Source organism: Nyctereutes procyonoides, unplaced genomic scaffold (assembly GCF_905146905.1).
Source record: "Nyctereutes procyonoides isolate TBG_1078 unplaced genomic scaffold, NYPRO_anot_genome, whole genome shotgun sequence".
NCBI lineage: Eukaryota > Metazoa > Chordata > Mammalia > Carnivora > Canidae > Nyctereutes > Nyctereutes procyonoides.
Genome location: NW_026575036.1, coordinates 21,937,112 through 21,955,779, shown reverse-complemented (window position 1 = coordinate 21,955,779; position 18,668 = coordinate 21,937,112). Strand labels below are relative to the sequence as shown.

General features: G+C 42.7%; 1 protein-coding gene across 3 annotated transcripts in view; it reads right to left on the bottom strand.

Annotated features, from left to right (window-relative positions):
• The window catches only part of TMEM117 (transmembrane protein 117), a 475,906-nt gene extending 458,749 nt beyond the window's left edge, over window positions 1–17,157 (bottom strand). Inside the window, exons 1-2 of one of the 3 annotated variants that reach the window (XM_055318966.1) lie at window positions 17,139–17,157; window positions 4,005–4,309 (exon numbers count right to left, since the gene is read on the bottom strand). In XM_055318966.1, coding sequence (XP_055174941.1) covers window positions 4,005–4,281 — 277 coding nt within the window. In that variant the 5' untranslated portion in view covers window positions 4,282–4,309; window positions 17,139–17,157. Of the gene's footprint in view, window positions 1–4,004; window positions 4,310–15,955; window positions 16,226–17,138 lie in introns of those variants that run through there. The other 2 variants (XM_055318965.1, XM_055318967.1) reach the window with 2 other exon arrangements.
• Window positions 17,158–18,668: the final 1,511 nt, after the last annotated feature.

Genomic DNA, 18,668 nt, shown 5'->3' with positions numbered 1-18,668 from the left:
TTCATGAGAGACACACAGAGAGAGAGAAGCAGAGGGAGAAGCAGGCTCCATGAAGGGAGCCCGATGTGGGACTCGGTCCTGGTCCAGGATCATGCCCTGGGCCAAAGGCAGGTGCTCAACCACTGAGCCACCCAGGGATCTCAGGAATAGTGGCATTCTGTTCAATATTTTTATTTGGCATTTCATAAGAGAATTAAGAAAAAAGAAACTGTTTAACTGATCTCACAAAATGATTCTGATTATTTTATAAACCATCCCAATTTCCATAACAAGAATCTCTGTGCTTGCAATTAACAATCCCATTCCTCCCCACGTAGACACCACCACCACCATGACCACCACCCACCACAAGCTTGCACCTGAAAACTGTTAAAGGTTTAAATACGATCTCTTAAAAAATGACTTATGTATTAATGCTAGTTATTTGGGAACAGGATGGAACATTCATCACATTCCAAGCCAATAAGAACAATGTTTGTGCTGGCATTAAATTTTAAATTCTTCTCCATAATGCTGCATGGCTGTCAGTTCCAGAGCACCCTGCTGTATATTCTTTATTGCAAGTAGACACAAGTGGGAGTTAGAGGGAAGACAACATCTGACAGGAGGCAGTCAGGAAAAGTGTCAAAGAGGACACAATGCTTGAGCTTGGATGTAAAGGAAAAAGAGAAATCAACAAGTTAACAAGAGGATTGAACATGATGCACAAGGTGGGGTGCGTATACAAAGACACAGAGGCATGAGAGAACCCAGCAGGTTCGAGAACCTGCAAATAATTCTAAAAGTGTGGAATGTCAAGAGACCACGTTTGAAGTCAGGCAGGAGTAAGTAGATCATCAAGAGCTTTGGATACCAATCAAAGGAGCTTAGATTTTATTTTGTAGGTAATAGGAGCTATCTAGCCATGTAGAAAAAAATATTCCAGTAGCAAAATCCAAAATTAATGGAGAAGGACAGAACCATTAGGAGCAAATGGTTACCATTTTGTGAATAAAGGAAGACATAATGGCCATGAAGGGAGATGGAGACAGAAGGAAAAGATAAGTTTGGAGTTCATTAGAAAATTCAGTCAGGAATCCAGTTATCACCACTTAACACCAAGATTTGCAAAAGGCTATGATTCCTTCTCTAATATCCCATATAATTTCACAGATTTTCAGTAAGAAAAACAAGGAATAGAAGTGATAAAGCCAAACAGAAGTGATAAAGCTAACTACATTATAGAATCTTTTCCTATAGTAAGCAAAAAAAAAAAAATAGGACATACTTTTGCACTATCAAAATAATTTGTACTCAACATACCACTTGAAATCCAGACTGATTTTTTTTCAAGGCTAATTTATTTATACCAAGAGGAGAAATAAAAGTAAGCCATTAATGAAATGTGATTTTACTATAAAACATAAGATTTTATAATAGAATAACAATAAAATGTAGAAAATACAGAGCCAAATGATCTGCCCTTATATTAATACCATGGCGTTGATAGGATTCTCAATCAATCTCAATATAAGTAGATAACTTTTCTCCAAATTGGATATTTTGTCTAAATTTGCCTTACTTTCTAGACTGAGCAAATTTCTGGAATGGATTACAAACACAGCCGGTCATTTCCTGTCATAGACGTTTATTGTTTTGTCTGCCAGCACTCCTGAACCATTTTTGGAAACTGACCCTCTCCCACTCACCCCCCACCCTTAACATCTTCCATCTTTATGAATGTCATGCACAACAGCATGCCTGTTCAGTGTTTGGTGGATGGCCCAGCTAACACCCAGTTTCTAGATACCCTCTCTGCCATGACCTGTCTTTGCACTTTGCTTTGGCACTCATAAAGGCCACAATGTAGTTGGGAATCACTCACTAATGAATGGCTATCCTTCATTACAACATGGCATCTCACTACATCCATAAATCCTTTCCCTTTTCTTACTTCCATTTCACCTATTCAGTTTTATCCAAACCTCTAGTCCTTGCCTGCTCCTCCCACACCATCAATCTTCCTTACCTCCTTTCCATGCCCAGCCAGACCCTCTGTTAATCAAAACAATAACTTTTTTTATTAGAATCCTGTATTTATTTTCCATCCTTTGTTTCCAATACAGCAAGCCTGAGCAGTCCCCACCCAGATGAATCACCCTCAAATTCAGTTCCAGGTGACTGAGCTCTCATAAAGAAAACTGCTTAGCAGTTCATATTGATGTCTTTTCAATTTATAGTGGCTAACCCCAACAGCCCAATGTGATCAACAGTAACCCTTTTGTTTGTCCATAGTCAGCTAGTATCTATGCTGTTCCAAATCTTAGCCACTTTTTTAAACCCCTTGCATCATCCAATCCATCCACCTTTATCTTTAGCTCTCCCTTCTTCATAGTGAAATAGAAAGCACCGGAATACCACTTACCTCTCTACCCCTTCACGACAATATACCAATTAGAATACAAACCTTTTATCTCTCTTATGACAATTTTGGAGGAACTAGGGTCTCTCCTCCTGTCCTCACTAGAGCCATTATTTCTATGTGTCCTAAGTCACAAAGCAGAGAAGCCTTCAGAGATGGTCTCCTTCTATGTCTTTATCTTCATGTCAATCTAGCCCTTTCCCCCAAAATGACAAGAAGATCAATTAATCTTCCTCCTCAAAACCAGCATCACCACCACCACCAACAACAAAATCCTTCCTTCTTCCATTTTTAGCAACTTCCTATATTCTTTCATTTCCTCACCAAACTGCTCCAAACTATGTACATATATAATAAATCTAAATATGTACATTTTATAAATTTATGTAATAGAAACACATGACCATAATTTGAATAGAGATTGAAAAGTATATGTAAGTAATACTACATGTGTGTGTATATCTATGTTCTTCATTTGTTTTTTCCTTAAACCATTGCCATCTGTTTCTAACCAAGCTTCTAGATTGGAAATACACACACTGTGTCACCTATGATCTTATAATTACTAAACTCAATGTTTTTTTACTAAGTTCTCTTTCTAACTGGCCCAGCCATTTAAAACTTTCTCTTCCCCATAGCATTTATCACCTCTTTGTATATTATACGTTAATTTGTTTAGTGTCTTTCTCCCTGCTGTGGGATGTAAGTTATTATGAAGGCATAGACCCTGCTTTTTTGACTCACTCTCTAGAATCGTTCCTGGCATTTAATTAGTGATCAATGAATATTTGCTGGATAAATATTGCCCATCTCCTGGCTAAAATTAATTAGGCAAAAGGTGGAAAACACACTCAAACTGGATCAACATTAGTCTCTTTTCCAAGAGTTTAAACTTTAGGACCAAGAGAATCAAGCCAATGTCTCTGAGTAGATGTAAACTGATCTTCAGTGCAAAGAGAATAAAACAGATATTGAACAGAAAAGTTGGGATAAAGAGGATCCTGATAGAAGTCAAGCCCCGGGTTCCATTTATCCCAAGCATCAAAATAAATTCTATCCTTGGTCTTTGTGAAATATCCCAGTATCCTTACAGTAAATTACCTTATTCAGCTTAAATTAATTTTGTGTCTTTGTCTGTTCTATACTAATTGTCCTTTGGTTGAACAGGCTCAAAATAAGCATCCTAAAGCCAATGTTCGGAAAAAAAAAAAAAAAAAGAAGGTGAAAAGGTAGAGTTACCATTCCAATGATTAAGTTATTTTAATGAAAATATGGTGTGACGTGAAAGCAAACTCTTTAAGATAATATACTTACGTACTATTTATTTATTTATAAGATTACACACACATTAATTTTAGCTCTAAAGCCATTTTTTGAAAATAAGTTTAGCACTAATTTGACCTCATGCTAATTTTCCTTAGGCCATAGAAAAGTACACAATTGAACAGAGCATAGCGGAAGAACCCAGCTACAACCATGCATCACAAATTAAGGCTGTAGGGCAAACCAAAATGCATCCTAAATTGGCATTTAGAAATAACAGCGCTCTATCTTGAGGAATAGAGTTCAATAATTATCAACACTACATTTCATGGGTACTTACCAAACAAACGCTGATGGAACAGAAATTTCCCAGCTATTAGTCCTATGAGAATAGCAAGTAGCCATAGAAGCACCTTCAGAATCCTCCAGCCAACTCCTCTAGGGTATTTATTTGTTACAAATGAAAAACAGTTTCCGACAACAATAACATTGGCTTCTGTTTGGCTATGAGAAACTGGGTCCTCGGCAAATATTAAGAAGTTAAAGAAGATCACCAAGTAAGCCACAATCATGCGAGACCAGGGATGCTGGAAATAATAACGAAAGTCTTTACCCATCCTTCAAAACTTCAATTCCGTTGTTTACCTGCATAAGAAAAGATACACAGAGTTAGAGCAGGAAAACCGTCTTTCTCTTCCTATCACCTGTTCAGGTTTATAACAGCTTAATAAAGAGGCATTTAGAAAAGGTGCGACCTGCACCTATTTATGGCATCACGACAAGTCTGAGATTGAGGAAAGTAAATGCTGTACCTTCACTACCATCTATTCATACCTCTGACCGCATAGGGATGTGGAAAGGAAGGAGAATAAAAGCAGGGGGAGAAGGGCCGTGAGAAGGAAAAACACTGTCCAAAATCAGGGTGATGACGGAGATGACCTGTAGAGGTCACCTCTTTGGAGGAAATGCCAGGGAAAAAAAATACTTTTCTTCTTTTAAATAACTATTTTTGGGCTACAATCATAATACAGAGTCATTTAAAAATTACAGCAATGTAGGAGTAAACTGAGTACATATTAACAAAAAAATAGCATCCTCCTCTGCCCATATCCCTCTCTTCTTTCTGAGGTAGGATCCCTTCATAATTTGGTGGACATACTCTCAGACCTTTTGCTACACAAAAGGACTTTTATATGTATGTGTATGGACTTTTATAAAATGTTCATAATCTAGTTGTCAAATAATTTCAACACAGAATATGCTTTAGGAAATAGCTAAGTCTATGGTACAGTAGTTACTTGCATGCAGGAGCAATTTGACAATTCTGCTTGTGGGAAGTGAGGAAAAGGGGGAAGATCTCACAGGGCAGGACACACTCAAGTTCAGGGTTGAAAGATAAGTAAGAATTTTTCCCCCCTGTGACAAAGGCAAGAATGAATGCTCAGTCTAGGCATTTGCAAAGGCACAGAGGCATGGCGAAGAACATAATGTGCCTACAGCCATGGGTCCTAACCTGGATGTGCATTGAGACTACAGAGCTTTTTATTTTTTATTATTTTTTTAAGATTATATTTATTTAGGGATGCCTGTGTGGCTGAGGGCATGATCCCAGGATCCAGGATTGAGTCCCACATCGGGCTCCCTGCAAGGAGCCTGCTTCTCCCTCTGCCTGTGTCTCTGCCTGTGTCTCTCATGAATAAATAAGTAAATCTTTTTAAAAAATAATAAAAAATACGATTTTACTTATTTAATCATGAGAGGCACAGAGATAGAGGCAGAGACATAGGCAGAGGGAGAAGCAGGCTCCTCACGGGGAGCCCAATGTGGGACTCGATCCCAGGACCCGAGGATCACGACCTCAATGACTCAGCCTCAACGACTGAGTCACCCAGGTGTCCCTACAGAGCTTTTTAAAAATGCTGATATACACAAACAAAAACAAAAACAAAAATGCTGATGTCCAGATCACACCTCCAAAGTCTTGCTTAGCTCCTCTTTCTTCCTTGGGAGCCAGCCTTCCTATAAAGAACACAAGCCTGCGTTAGGTCCACCAAGTCTCTCCAATTCTGCAGTTCAGCTTTGGTGAACCAATCTGGTGCTCAGACTAAGCTATCTCGCTTTGTTTTCAGCCACCGAGCTGAATAAAAACTGATATTAAAAAATAACTATAAAGATGGTAATTGCACTGAAATCTGCCAATTCTTTTTTATTCTTTCTCAATTTGTATAGAACGAGGAGAAAAAAGGACCCTTACAAAGCCTACGTCATGTGAGGTCCAGGCTCTGTGTTGGATCTACACATGCTTCATTATCTCATTTTTATCATAACAACCCTCTGAAATAGTATCATCATCATTCCCATCACTTCATCTGGGGGGTGGGGGGGACTGAGGCTCACACAGATTATGTAAATTGCCCAGAGTCGGCCAGCAGGAGAGCTCTGATCTGGACCTCTGAAGTCAGACAGCCCAGTCAACTCCAGGAATTCTCTTTACTTTAGAAAGAAGGTAGACCCAGGGCCCAGCGGCAGGGAGGTCAGCCTCTGAATGCTTTCTGGAGACATATTCTTCTCTAGAGATGACTATATTAACTCTACAGTGTATATACTCCATTAACCAGGGAAAAATTATGTAAGTGGAAGAATCCTTCACAAGTCCCAAGCACTTTGGGAAACTGATAAATTTCCCATTGATAAATAATCTCATTTTACACATGGCTAAAAGCACAAAGATCAAGCCACAAGCCTGAAGCAACTCTAAGTCCATGGAAGCCCTGACAATAGGTTCCAGGGCTCCCAAGTCCCTGTCCAACAGTCTGGAGTGATGAGTATCAATTAAACTCACAATCTGAATTAATGGAGACTTGTCTTATCTATTTTAGAAAAGCAATGTAAACACACAAAAGGACTAGCAGGAAAACTCAGCAAAACAAAGAGTTGCTGTGCCTTGGATTCAGAAACCATCTAAGCAATTTTAAGTTCCTTGTGATCTTCGTGAATATTCCGAAATATCTGTCCCCAGGGGCTGCAGCTCAGACAGCTTAGGAATGGCGACTGTAGAAAGATTTTTTTCCTAATGTGAAGTTCATCACCCAACACAGCAGTAGTTGGTTCTCACACCAAAGACAGCAAAGTGGTGAAAAACAAAAATGAGCATCATGCATTTTCATGATATTCAGTACGCAAGGATGCCAGAAAGGACTGTCAATTCGGTTCCGTGCAACATTTTTAGAAATGTCTTATAGTTAATATAGAAATCACCTCAAGGCCAATGAGTCTTGAAGCAAGGAATCATTCCTATATGTCCATCAGAACAGGAGTATCATTTAAGAAGTTAACAGGTTTCAGGGTACTTGGGTGGTTAAGTGCCTGACCCTTGATTTCAGCGCAGGTCAAGATCTCAGAGTTGTGAGATCAAGCCCCCCCACCACCACCCCCATTGGGATGTAAGGTCAGCACTGAGTCTGCTTAAGATTCTCTCTCCCTCTTCCTGTCCCTCTGCCTCCTTCCCCTCTCTTTCTCTCTGAAAAGGAGAAGAGGAGGAGGAGGAGAAGGGGGAAGAGGAGGAGGAAAAAACCAGGTTTCTAAGTTGCTTCTCTTACCAGTGGGGAATTCTGGCACAGTTTCCCCACCGCCTCCCTTCCCCCACCCACACACAAGCAATGCGGCAGGATTCAGAACATTGAATACATAAGACTTTGTTTTTTTAGCCAATCGTTGTTTTTTGTGGAGGGTTAGCATATGCTCATTGTTGTTGTTTTTAACATTAGAATCTTGTTTTGTGGGCTATGTAATGTCCACATGTCCAAACTGAATTAGAACATTCAAAGAATTCTGGAGACAGCTGTTCCTCTTCAGTATTTATATTGTTTCAAGAGAGACAACTATAGTGTTGAGCAACAATCCTGCACTTGGACAGATCTGAATTCCCACAAGAATGCGATGAATGCTGCCATCACCCCCGTGTTACAGGTAAGCAAGGGCCCAGAGCAGTTGCTGCCTATTGAATTCACCCACCCAGCGAGTGGAAGAACCAGCATTTGAGTCCAAATTCATTCCTAGCTCTTGATCTCTCTCATAGACTGCAAATCTGAAAGCGTTTCTTCCAATAAACTGTCTCCCATTGGGTTTGTGGCCTATTCTTTATTTCTACTAACAGATTCAGCGGCTTAGACACTAGCTGGATTATTGGTCTTTCTATTTTACGCTAAACATGGCTGATGTTTATTCTTGCTTCATATGCCAAAGCTGAAGAGATGTCTTCCGGGGGGTCCCAAATTTCAAGAACCTGCAAAATAACTTGAATAACGCTTCTACTTATCCCCACTTCCTGATTTCATCCACAAAGCCACCCAAAGCCTGCCTACTCATCTCAGCCTTAAGTACCAGGTATCCAGAGCACCGATACTGTTCTTACTTCTTCCTTCACGCGAAGCAATATGATCATTCAGTGACTCTCATGTTAATAATCCAGGATTGAGGGGATCCCTGGGTGGCTCAGCAGTTTAGCACCTGCCTTTTGCCCAGGGCGTGATCCTGGAGACCCGGGATCGAGTCCCACGTCAGGCTCCCTGCATGGAGCCTGCTTCTCTCTCTGCCTGGGTCTCTGCCTCTCTCTCTGTGTGTCTCTCATGAATAAATAAATAAAATCTTTAATAATAATAATAATAATAATCCAGGATTGAGATTGTTCAAATTGATGATGCTACACCGTGTACATAGTCTGCAAACTCTTAATTTTTTTTAAACTCACTTCTGCTACCATAGCTGAGTTTTTATCTTACATAAATGAGATTTATCTTAGTTCATAGTACATTAGAGTAAAATTATCGGCTTACGTGTGTGTCTTCTTCACTAGGTCATATGGTCATGCAGGGCTGTTCACCTCCAGGCCACAGCACAGGGCCGGGCTCAAAGTGGGCAATCAATGAACCTCTACCGGATGAGGTGAGTGGTACACTTATATAGAAAAGCCTTCTCATGGTCTAGGTGAGATGAGAAGGCACAGCAACCTGCCATTAGCTTCCGCTAACAGAGGAAGGGAGAAAAGCACTGGAACCCCAAAACCGCCACGCTGACTCAGCCAGCAGCAGTGATGTGCTCACAGCCAACACCATCCCTTTTTAGCACAGGTTCTTCGTTATCACCAGTATCACCAGGGCTGACATTTATGGAGTATTTACCATGTACCAGGCACTATGCTAATGAACTGTACACATTGTATTCAAATTTCAGAGCAGCCCAAAGAAAAAATACTCTTATTTTATAAATTTTGAAACTGAGACCTAGGGCTTAGTAATTCATACCGAATAACAAAAGGAGCCAGTGCCAGAGCAAGGATTCAAATCCAAGCCACCAAGCTTTAACACTCTGTACCATGCCTTCCCTACATAAAGACAAATTCCAAAATCTCGCCCATGACATGTAGGTTAGAAAGTTCCTGATAATAAAGCTGTCTGATATAAAAGATTCCCAGTACTGGAGGATGAGTGAGTCTACTAATACTATCCCAGTGGACCTTGCAAGCATGATCAGAAAGCTGGTCATGTGGCTGAGGCAGGATTGTTTCAGTTTTGTTCTTCTCTGAGCATCTGTCTAAGGAGTTGAGTTGATCTGACTGTTCTTTTGCAGGGCATCACTGATGCTCATTTGGTGATTTTCCAACTCTGAGAGCTAGACTAATCCACCCCAACCACTTTCCTCCTATAAGTAATGGCACCAATAGGTAGATGTCCCTACCAATACCTCGGAAGCCTCTGCTTTCCCAAATTATGGCAATGATTGGCAGAAGGTGGTAACTACAGGCTGGAACTTTACACACTGTCTGATAATCCACAGGTCATCAGTCATGGTGCACTAATGTTTATAGTAGATACTATGAATCTCACATATTTTACTACAGGTATTGTGTTTCTGCTAAGAAAGGCTAAGAACAGAGAGGAATGCAAAGGGAAAAGAGGAAAGAGGTAAGGATGCTCATGTTGGGAGGACACTGAGCAAAGGCAGAAAGGGACTTGCTGCTTCAGAGGTGCATCTGTAGTTCTGTGTGGCTGGAACACATAACTTGAGGAGATCTTGGGAGCGGTAAAGATAATTTGCAGGCAATTTAAGGAAGATTATACGGAAGTGCTGTTCTGTAGTTTACTGAAGGGAGAACAGAGAATGTAAAGTTTCAGAACTGAAGAGTGATAAAACCGATTGGAGCAGAGTTTGGGAAAGATGACTCTCTCAGCTTAGAAAAAGAAAAATTGGTGGGAGACATAATGAAAGTGGAGAAGCTGCATTTATAGGCAATTTCAACAGTTAAAGTGAAAGATAATTAAGTCCTAGGCTAGGACAACATAGATGCCCTGATAAGTGCTGTAATAATTTGACTGAAGCAGAGTACCCTGCCTCCATTATTTATTAGGAACTTTACAAAAAAGAAAACACTGGAGGCTTTCAGGAGGATGAATTTCACTTTTCTCAGCAGGGACCCTGGCTCAGGGAACAGTTCTTCCATAATGACAAGTATGATCAAGATGGAGTATATCACTTACTTTTTAAAAAATGTACAGATGCATATGGAAAAATCCTTGATGAACTAATAGGTTCTACAAAAGACACTATTACTAGCCAAGCAGAGCATACTGAATGCACAGGTCTGCTAATGTGGGTCTCACATCTAGAAATCTCTCACCAGGTAACATGAGCAAATCATTTCCATTGTGGAGCACTATTCTAAGATCAAGAAAAGGGATCCCTGGGTGGCACCATGGTTTGGCGCCTGCCTTTGGCCCAGGGCGCGATCCTGGAGACCCGGGATCGAATCCCACATTGGGCTCCCGATGCATGGAGCCTGCTTCTCCCTCTGCCTGTGTCTCTGCCTCTCTCTCTCTCTCTCTCTCTCTCTCTGTGACCATCACAAAATAAATAAATTTTTTTAAAAAATAAGATTAAGAAAAAAAAAAGAATTTCTCCAGATTTTTTTGAAGCTCCTTAGTATCTATGCCTGAAAATTCACCGGTAACCTGTCTTAGCTCTTATTAAAGGACTTTTTAAAGATGACTGTGCCAACGGTGTAGACTTTATTTTAAACACCTAGAATCCAGTTTCTTGAAAAATAATTTTTAAAAAGACTTCCTGTACTTTGCTTTTTGTGGTAGGCACTTTGTGACACACACGGCTATACTCTGAGCAGTTCTTGGCTGTATTAGCACAAGACAAAGGTAAAAGCTAGTTCAATTACCTAGTTCTAGCATAGTATTACATACCATACATAAAGTTCTTTGCAGTTCACAGAACACCTTAACGATCATTTCATTTAATCCCTAGGATAATTGCTTTTAAAATCATAGATCAAGGGACACCTGGGTGGCTTAGCGATTGGGCACCTGCTTTCACCTGGGGTCTTGATCCTGGGATCCGAGATCGAGTCCCACATCGGGCTCCCTGCGACAACCTGCTTCTCCCTCTGCCTATGTCTCTGCTTCTCTCTCTCTCAGTCTGTCTCTCATGAATAAATAAAAAGTCTTTAAATAAATAAATTAATTAATTTCATTAAATCATAGGTCAAAAGGGCAGACACAGCTTCCAACTATTTAACATTATTTACCTAAAAGATAAATAAAGATAGCAGCCTATATTTATATCACATTGTACCTCTTAGTGTTTTTAGTGGGCAAAATCACACCATTAGAATGATGCTAGAGGGGTCCCTGGGTGGCTCAATTGGTTAAGCATCTGCCTTGGGCTCAGGCCATGGTCTCAGCATCCTGGGATGGAGCCCTGCTCAGCAGGGAGCCTGCCTCTCCCTCCTCCTCTGCCTCTGCCTGCCACTCCCCCTGCTTGTGCTCTCTGTCTCTGTCAAATAAAATGAATAAAACCTTAAAAAAAGAGTGATATTAGAATGTTTCTAAGGAATCAGGAACATCTGTTTTTCAAAGGCAGCCTAATGTGGTAGAGAGATATGGTCAGGTCTACCTGACTGCTACTTACGAGCTCTGTGATCTAGGACAAAGTCCTAACCTCTCTGAGATTCCATGTCTTCACCAGTAAAATCCCAACAAAAGTACTTCCCTGAGTACTGTAGTGAAGACTTAGGAGATTTCTTCTGTAAAGTGCCTGTCATTTTCATGTATTTCCTACTCCAAAGGCCAGTTAAACCCAAGTAACATCAACTACTATGCATTACATTCACTGAGTGGTTTTTACATGTTATTCTCAGTGTTAAAGAATTTTTAATACAACTGCACAAAGTAAAGGATGAAGTTATCCTTATTTTTTAAAGATTTTTTAAAGATTTTATTTATTTATTTATTTAGAGACACAGAGAAAGAGGCAGAGACACAGGCAGAGGGAGAAGCAGGCTCCATGCAGGGAGCCCCAGGCAGGACTCAACCCCCAGACCAGGATCACGCCCTGAGCTAAAGGCAGACGCTCAACTGCTGAGCCACCCAGGCATCCCAACGTTATCCTTATTTTACAAATATTGAAAATAAGGCTCAAAAAGCTTGCATTACCTATCCAAACTCATATTTGGAAAGTGATGAAGTCCAGATTTGTTAATTCCACGATAACATTCATCATTCATTCCTTCAATATTTACCAATTGCTTATTTGTGCCAGGCACTGGTCTCTGCATGAGGGTTATACCAGACAATACCCTAGTTTGCATCTTATTGTCTTATTGAGGGAAAAAGGCATTAAACTGGAAAAAAAAAAGGATACATTATATATATATATATTTTTTTTTTTTTTAAGATTTTACCTATCCATTCATGAGAGACACAGGTAGAGAGAGAGAGAGGCAGAGACACAGACAGAGGAGAAGCAGGCCTCATGCAGGAAGCCCGACGTGGGACCCGATCCCGGGACTCCAGGATCACGCCCTGGGCAAAAAGCAGGCGCCAAATCACTGAACCACCCAGGGATCTCCCAGGATACATAATATTTTAGAAAGCTATGAGTTGATAGAGAAAGTTACTAGGGAATGTCAGGAATGAGAGCAGTTGGAGGAGGCCTCACTATAAGGTGACATTTGAGCAGAGACCTGAAAGAAGGGAGGAAGGCAAGCAGACATCTGGGAAAGAGTGATCCATCCAGACATAGAGAACAAAAAAAATTGCAAGGCCTGTGCTGCGTGCATGATCAATGCATTGAAGGAAGAGCAGAAAAAGCTAATGTGACTGGATGGGGGTAGAGGCGGGGAAGTATAAAAGGAGATGAGGTCTACAAGGTGGAATGCCATTGTGACATGGCCTTTCGGGACCCAGCCCTAAGGCCTATCTGTGCATGGAGGCTTTCACACTGTGTAAGATGAGAAGCAGGAGAGTGATACATACAACTTGCAAGTCAGAAGGGCCAACCTGTCCAATGGTTGGAAACATATGAACTTCCAGATAGATTTAAGAGGAAATGTTGCCAAAAATTACATGATGTATTGGATGTGGATAGGGCCTGGCAAAACCCAGAACGGAGCTGCCATTTCCTGAGATGAACACCATTGAAGCAGATACGAACAATACAGTAAAAATCAACATTTTTTAGTATTTTGTATGTGTCAGGCAAGCACTTTTCATTCAGTACCTCAATTAGTCCTTATACCAACCCTATGGATTTACCACTGAAGAAACAGAGACTTGGAAAGGTTATAATCTGCCCAAGGTCATACAGCTGCCTTGGTATGACCCCAAAGTCAATACTCTTAATAATTAATATATTCTCTACACTGAGAAGTATAAAATACAGAACAAAGTTCCAACAGGAAGGAAGTAGAAGTATGAGGAAGGAGTAAGTACTAGGTGATGACTTGCACCTAGTAGGCACTCAACAAATACTTGCTGATGAATTACTAAGTAAAAAAAAAAAAAATGTATGGATCACGGTAGGATAAACAGATCAGCCTTGAGTAAGAAAAAAAAAAAAACACTAAAGATTCCATTCCAGAGAGAACAAATTCTGGATAATGGGATATTCAAGTCCATATAGGAGGAATGGCAGAAAGATGGAGAAACAAACTATATATTTGCCTGGGTCAGCCCTGAGGATAGGTCTTGATATATTATCTTGAAATGTTAGATGAAAAGGCAGACATGAGGAGGCGACATACAGCATTTTACATAATGTGAATCCTTAATACAGGTTTTACAAATACAAATAGCAATAATAACAGAAGTTGGAACTTCTTACTTTTAATCCAAAACAAGAGACCACACAACCTTTTAAATAAAAAGCAACCTTTTAAGTCAATCAATGAAACCACCAAAAGTGGCTTTACATAGATACCAGGATGCTATTTGTGGTACCCTTGCTAAATTAGAGGATCACATCCATAAATCACTTACCAGACTTTCTCTTTACATTGTTTCAACCTTTAAATGATTCTCTTCCCTGCTTCTTATTCTGCAGTCTTTGGGATATGAGTGCTAAACCATGAAAGTTTTTAAAACAGCGAAGTTGAAGCAAAGTTAGGTCTGAGGTTGTCTCCTAACAAAGAGATTAGTTACCTTTTCATTAAAATGGCAAAGTATGTGTGAGCCCTTTCATATTATAAAGATGAAAAAATATTCACCAATGAATTCTTTAAAAATGTCTAGAGCTGGGGATCCCTGGGTGGCTCAGTGGTTTAGCCCCTGCCTTTGGCCCAGGGTGCGATCCTGGAGTCCCAGGATCGAGTCCCATGTTGGGCTCCCTGCTTGGAGCCTGCTTCTCCCTCTGCCTGTGTCTCTGCTTCTCTCTCTCTCTCTCTGTCCATCATGAATGAATGAATCAATCAATCAATAAATAAATAAATAATCTTTAAAAAAAATGTTTAGAGCTCCTGTTCAGTGATATCTGTTTATGATGAAGAATCTAAACACACACCAAAGAAAGTAACAGCTAATGAATAAAATAAAATTCATTCATATCCAAAATTACTTTTTTAAATGGTTGGCAATTTAAAGACACAAATTAAAGAGACAAGCATTGCTTTCCGAGCATGAGGATCAGATGGAGGTGGAATGGGGGTGGGGACAAAGACCTGAGTCAAAATTTCAAAATCCAGGTTACTTTTAAACTATATACAGGGGCAGCCCAGGTGGCTCAGTGGTTTAGCACCTGCATTCAGCCCAGGCCTGTTCCTGGAGACCCAGGATCAAGTCCCACGTCAGGCTCCTTGCATGGAGCCTGCTTCTCCCTCTGCCTGGGTCTCTGCCTCTCTCTGTGTGTGTGTGTCTCTCATGAATAAATAAATAGGACCTTTAAAGAAAAAATTAACTACACACAGATTGAGGGGGCCCGGGGTGTTCGAAAGTATAGGCATGGCCAAAAAAATTTTAAAATTCAATATCTTACAACAAAAATAGTTTTTACAGAGACTTTACTACTCTTTATAGTCAATAAATGAGAAGAACTTTTTTTCTGAAGACAAAGAAAGCCCTGAAGTCTTGCTAGAAGCCCTTCCATGGATTTCATACAGCATATCATTTATAATCAGGATATAATTTTATATTTTTATATATAATCATATAATTATAATTTTTTAATATTTATTTATTTATGATAGAGAGAGAAAGAGGCAGAGACACAGGAGGAGGGAGAAGCAGGCTCCATGCCAGGAGCCCGACGCGGAACTCGATCCCGGGACTCCAGGATCACGCCCTGGGCCAAAGGCAGGCGCTAAACCGCTGAGGCACCCAGGGGTCCCCTCATTAGACATATTAATACTAAAATAAGCATGTGATGATTCCTCCCATCACACACACACACACACACACACACACACACAGTCCATGGCTGCACGCAGGGCACAGTGAACCCCGGCAGCCCGAGTGTTAGCCCCTGGCTCTAACACACTTGTGGGCCTAAATGGCATTTTCAAAAATAGGAATCGACCGATATAGCTTTATTTAGAATAAAGTTCGTAAACACCCAAGTTCTCTCTTTCGCTTTTGTTTTTGGGTGGGTTTTTTTTGGTTTGTTTTTTAAGGAGAACAGCCCCGAGCTGCATGCAACCTGTTAATGCCATTAGGCGGCCCTCGGCAGGCCCGGGGCGCGCTCCCCTCCCTCCCGGGGAGCAGCGACGCGAGGAAAGTTGAAGGTCCGTGCGGGCCGCCCCCCTGCGCCCCTCCGCCCCGCCTCGCCGCGTGCATCCCCGGGCGCCCGGGAGGGCGGGGGACCTCAGGGCCGCGCCTGGGGCGGGGTGCGGCGGGGGTGCAGCGGGGGCGCAGCGGGGGTGCAGCGGGGGCGCAGCTGGGGGTGCAGCTGGGGGCGCAGCGGGGGGTGCAGCGAGGGTGCAGCGAGGGTGCAGCGGGGCCCGGGCCGCGTACTCACCCGGGGGCGCCCGCAGCGCGGGGTGTGCAGCGCGGGGGACGGGCGGCCGCAGCCCTCCGCCGCGCCGGCGGCCTCGCTGGGAAGCTGCGGCGGCCGCTGCTGTCACCGAGCTATAAATACCGGCTCGGCCCACACTCGCCGCCGCCGCCGCCGCCGCCGGGCGCCCTCCGCAAAGTCCGCCGGAGCGCAAGGGCGACGGCGCCGCGGGCCGACCGCGAGGGCCCCAGCTGTTGGGCGGCCTCCGCAGCTGGAGGCATGGCCTCCCGCCGCCCCCGCTCGCCGCGCCCTCCCCTCCCGGCCCGGCCCGGCCCGCCTCTGCGGAGCCCGCGGCTGCAGGCGGGGACCACTGGGGACGCGGTGGGGGCGGGGGTGCGGGGGTGCGGGGGGGGGGCGCTCGGCGACAGCCCGGCGTGTCAGCAGCAGTCCCTCCGTCCTGCGGGAATCCGCTCTCTTCTTCTAAAATCCACCACCCTGCAGGGAGCCAGTGACGTCCCCAGGTGGAACAGCCTCCAAGAACTGCAAACTTCGGAACGCAGTCTCAGGTCATAGAGCATCCTTTCCGCTTTGGTCAGTCGGTGCAGGGGGGCGGGGAGGGGGGGCAGGTAGTGGGGGAGGAGGCAGCCCGCGAGGATGTGAGAAGGCTTACTTACACTTACTCTCCGGGCTGTCCAGTCTGACACACACACACCCACGCAAATATATCCACACATTTACCCCCAGATCTATAAGCACACACAGAGATTCATACACTTAGAAATGGACAAATATAGGTACACATGCATATACTACACATGCATATATATATACGTACACACACACTGTGCAACCTTTAGCATTTTTGAAGTTTGAAGCTCTCAGGAGCCTCTCATTCTGCAGTGCTTAAATGATCTCTCTGCAGCATGGCAGACGAGGAACTTTGACCACATTTGGCCAATTCCCTTTGCTTCCGATGCAACCTCTCTTCCGCGGTGTGTGGGCCTTTGTTTCCTTCCATCCCTAGTGCTGGCTTCGGCAGCACCTACACTAAAATCCTTCCATCCCTAAGAACAACTGCTGTCTCACTTTACCAGCTGCTTGTAGAGTATTGAAAGCCGCTGTCCAGTGTATGGATACTCTGTGCTAGTGGGAGTGATCACTAGTTGGAATAGTCAGATGGAAAATGGGACCATTCCCATATGCCTACCGTAGCAAACTTCTGAGGAGAAAAATAGCCTCTCTCCCGATGGCAGCATGATTCAGGAGTGCCTGAGTAGCAAGAGGGAGAGCTGAGATGTCAGCAGATTTTGAGATGGGGCAGAGAAGGCCACTCCCAAGTCCTGCAGCGTAGCTAAACTACAGGGGCACAACCGGGAGTTCACTGCCATGCTTCTCACTAGCTTTGACCTCTGTTCTATCTTCTAAGAATTTATTCCACGTGGAGCTACTGTCCTGTAGTTTGTGATGATCTTGTGGAATCCTTAGCTTGTTAAGATTCTCCTTAGTGAAGCTTTCACAAGCTTTCCCAGACAGAGCTGTTTCCTGTGCTAGCCCTTTGCATGTGCTACGATGACACTTCCTATATTGGCTGTACTTTTGGCAATGTCTTTTCCTCCCCCACTAAGCCACGAACTCTTTGAAGGGAGAGACACAAATCGTACTCGGCTGTTGCATCCTCAACACCGAATGTAGTGAACTATAGTAATGGCTCAGTAAAGAGTAGATTAATTCCAGAGATTATTAGAGTCTACCGTTTTTGTAATTATAATCAGGATTAATTTCCAAAGGACTATTAAACTGTGTAACTGTCTAACATGGGTTCCATGTGCTATATTTTCCTTGTATCTTCATTTAAAGCAAGGAGTCTTCAGTCAGTTGAAACTGGAAAGTATTAAAGCTTCACAAATTATGCAGCATAATGCTGATGTGGTGGCTTGTTAACACTCCGCCCCCCCCCCCCAAAAAAAGAAAAACTTAAAAGAAAACAAAACAGAGGCCCTTTTCGGTCATTAAAAGTCTGTAAGACATACTGTGTTTCAGAGGATAGTGGGTACAAATTAATAAGCAGCTTCTCTTTTGTCTACTTGAGAGAGAGCACTCGCTCCACAATTAGTGGATTTATATGGTGTCTGCTAGAATGGACTTCAGTTAATTAGAACTGAAATGCCTGCCCTCGATTACATGGTGACTTGTTTTCCCTACCTTTGGATCCCTGTCTTCTTTTTTTTTTTTTTTTAAGATTTTATTTACCCATCAGACACACACACACACACACAGAGGCAGAGACACAGGCAGAGGGAGAAGCAGGTTCCGAGCAGGGAGCCCGTTGTGGGACTCGATCCCGGAACCCCAGGATCACGCCCTGGGCCAAAGGCAGGCACTAAACCGCTGAGCCACCCAGGGATCCCCTGGATCCCTGTCTTCTTAACATATGATCTCACTCTCTTTAATAATAATTTCAGGAGTAAGCTCAACCAGTGCTTACTATTTGCTCTTAGTTGAGAGACCTCAAGGTTTAAAGAATACAACTCTCTGGGACAAAATGTTGAAATGACCAAGATTTCCTTCAATATCCGTGCTCCCTTTTGCCACTGACCAAGAAGATTGTGCCCTTTGCTTTGTGAGCCAACAAGGATCTCCAGTCCAGCCCTACCTACAGACCAGGCAGGGGAACAGCCTCTACACTTAATCTTTGTCACAATAACATGTAGTGATAAAAGTTCACCTTATTGAAGGT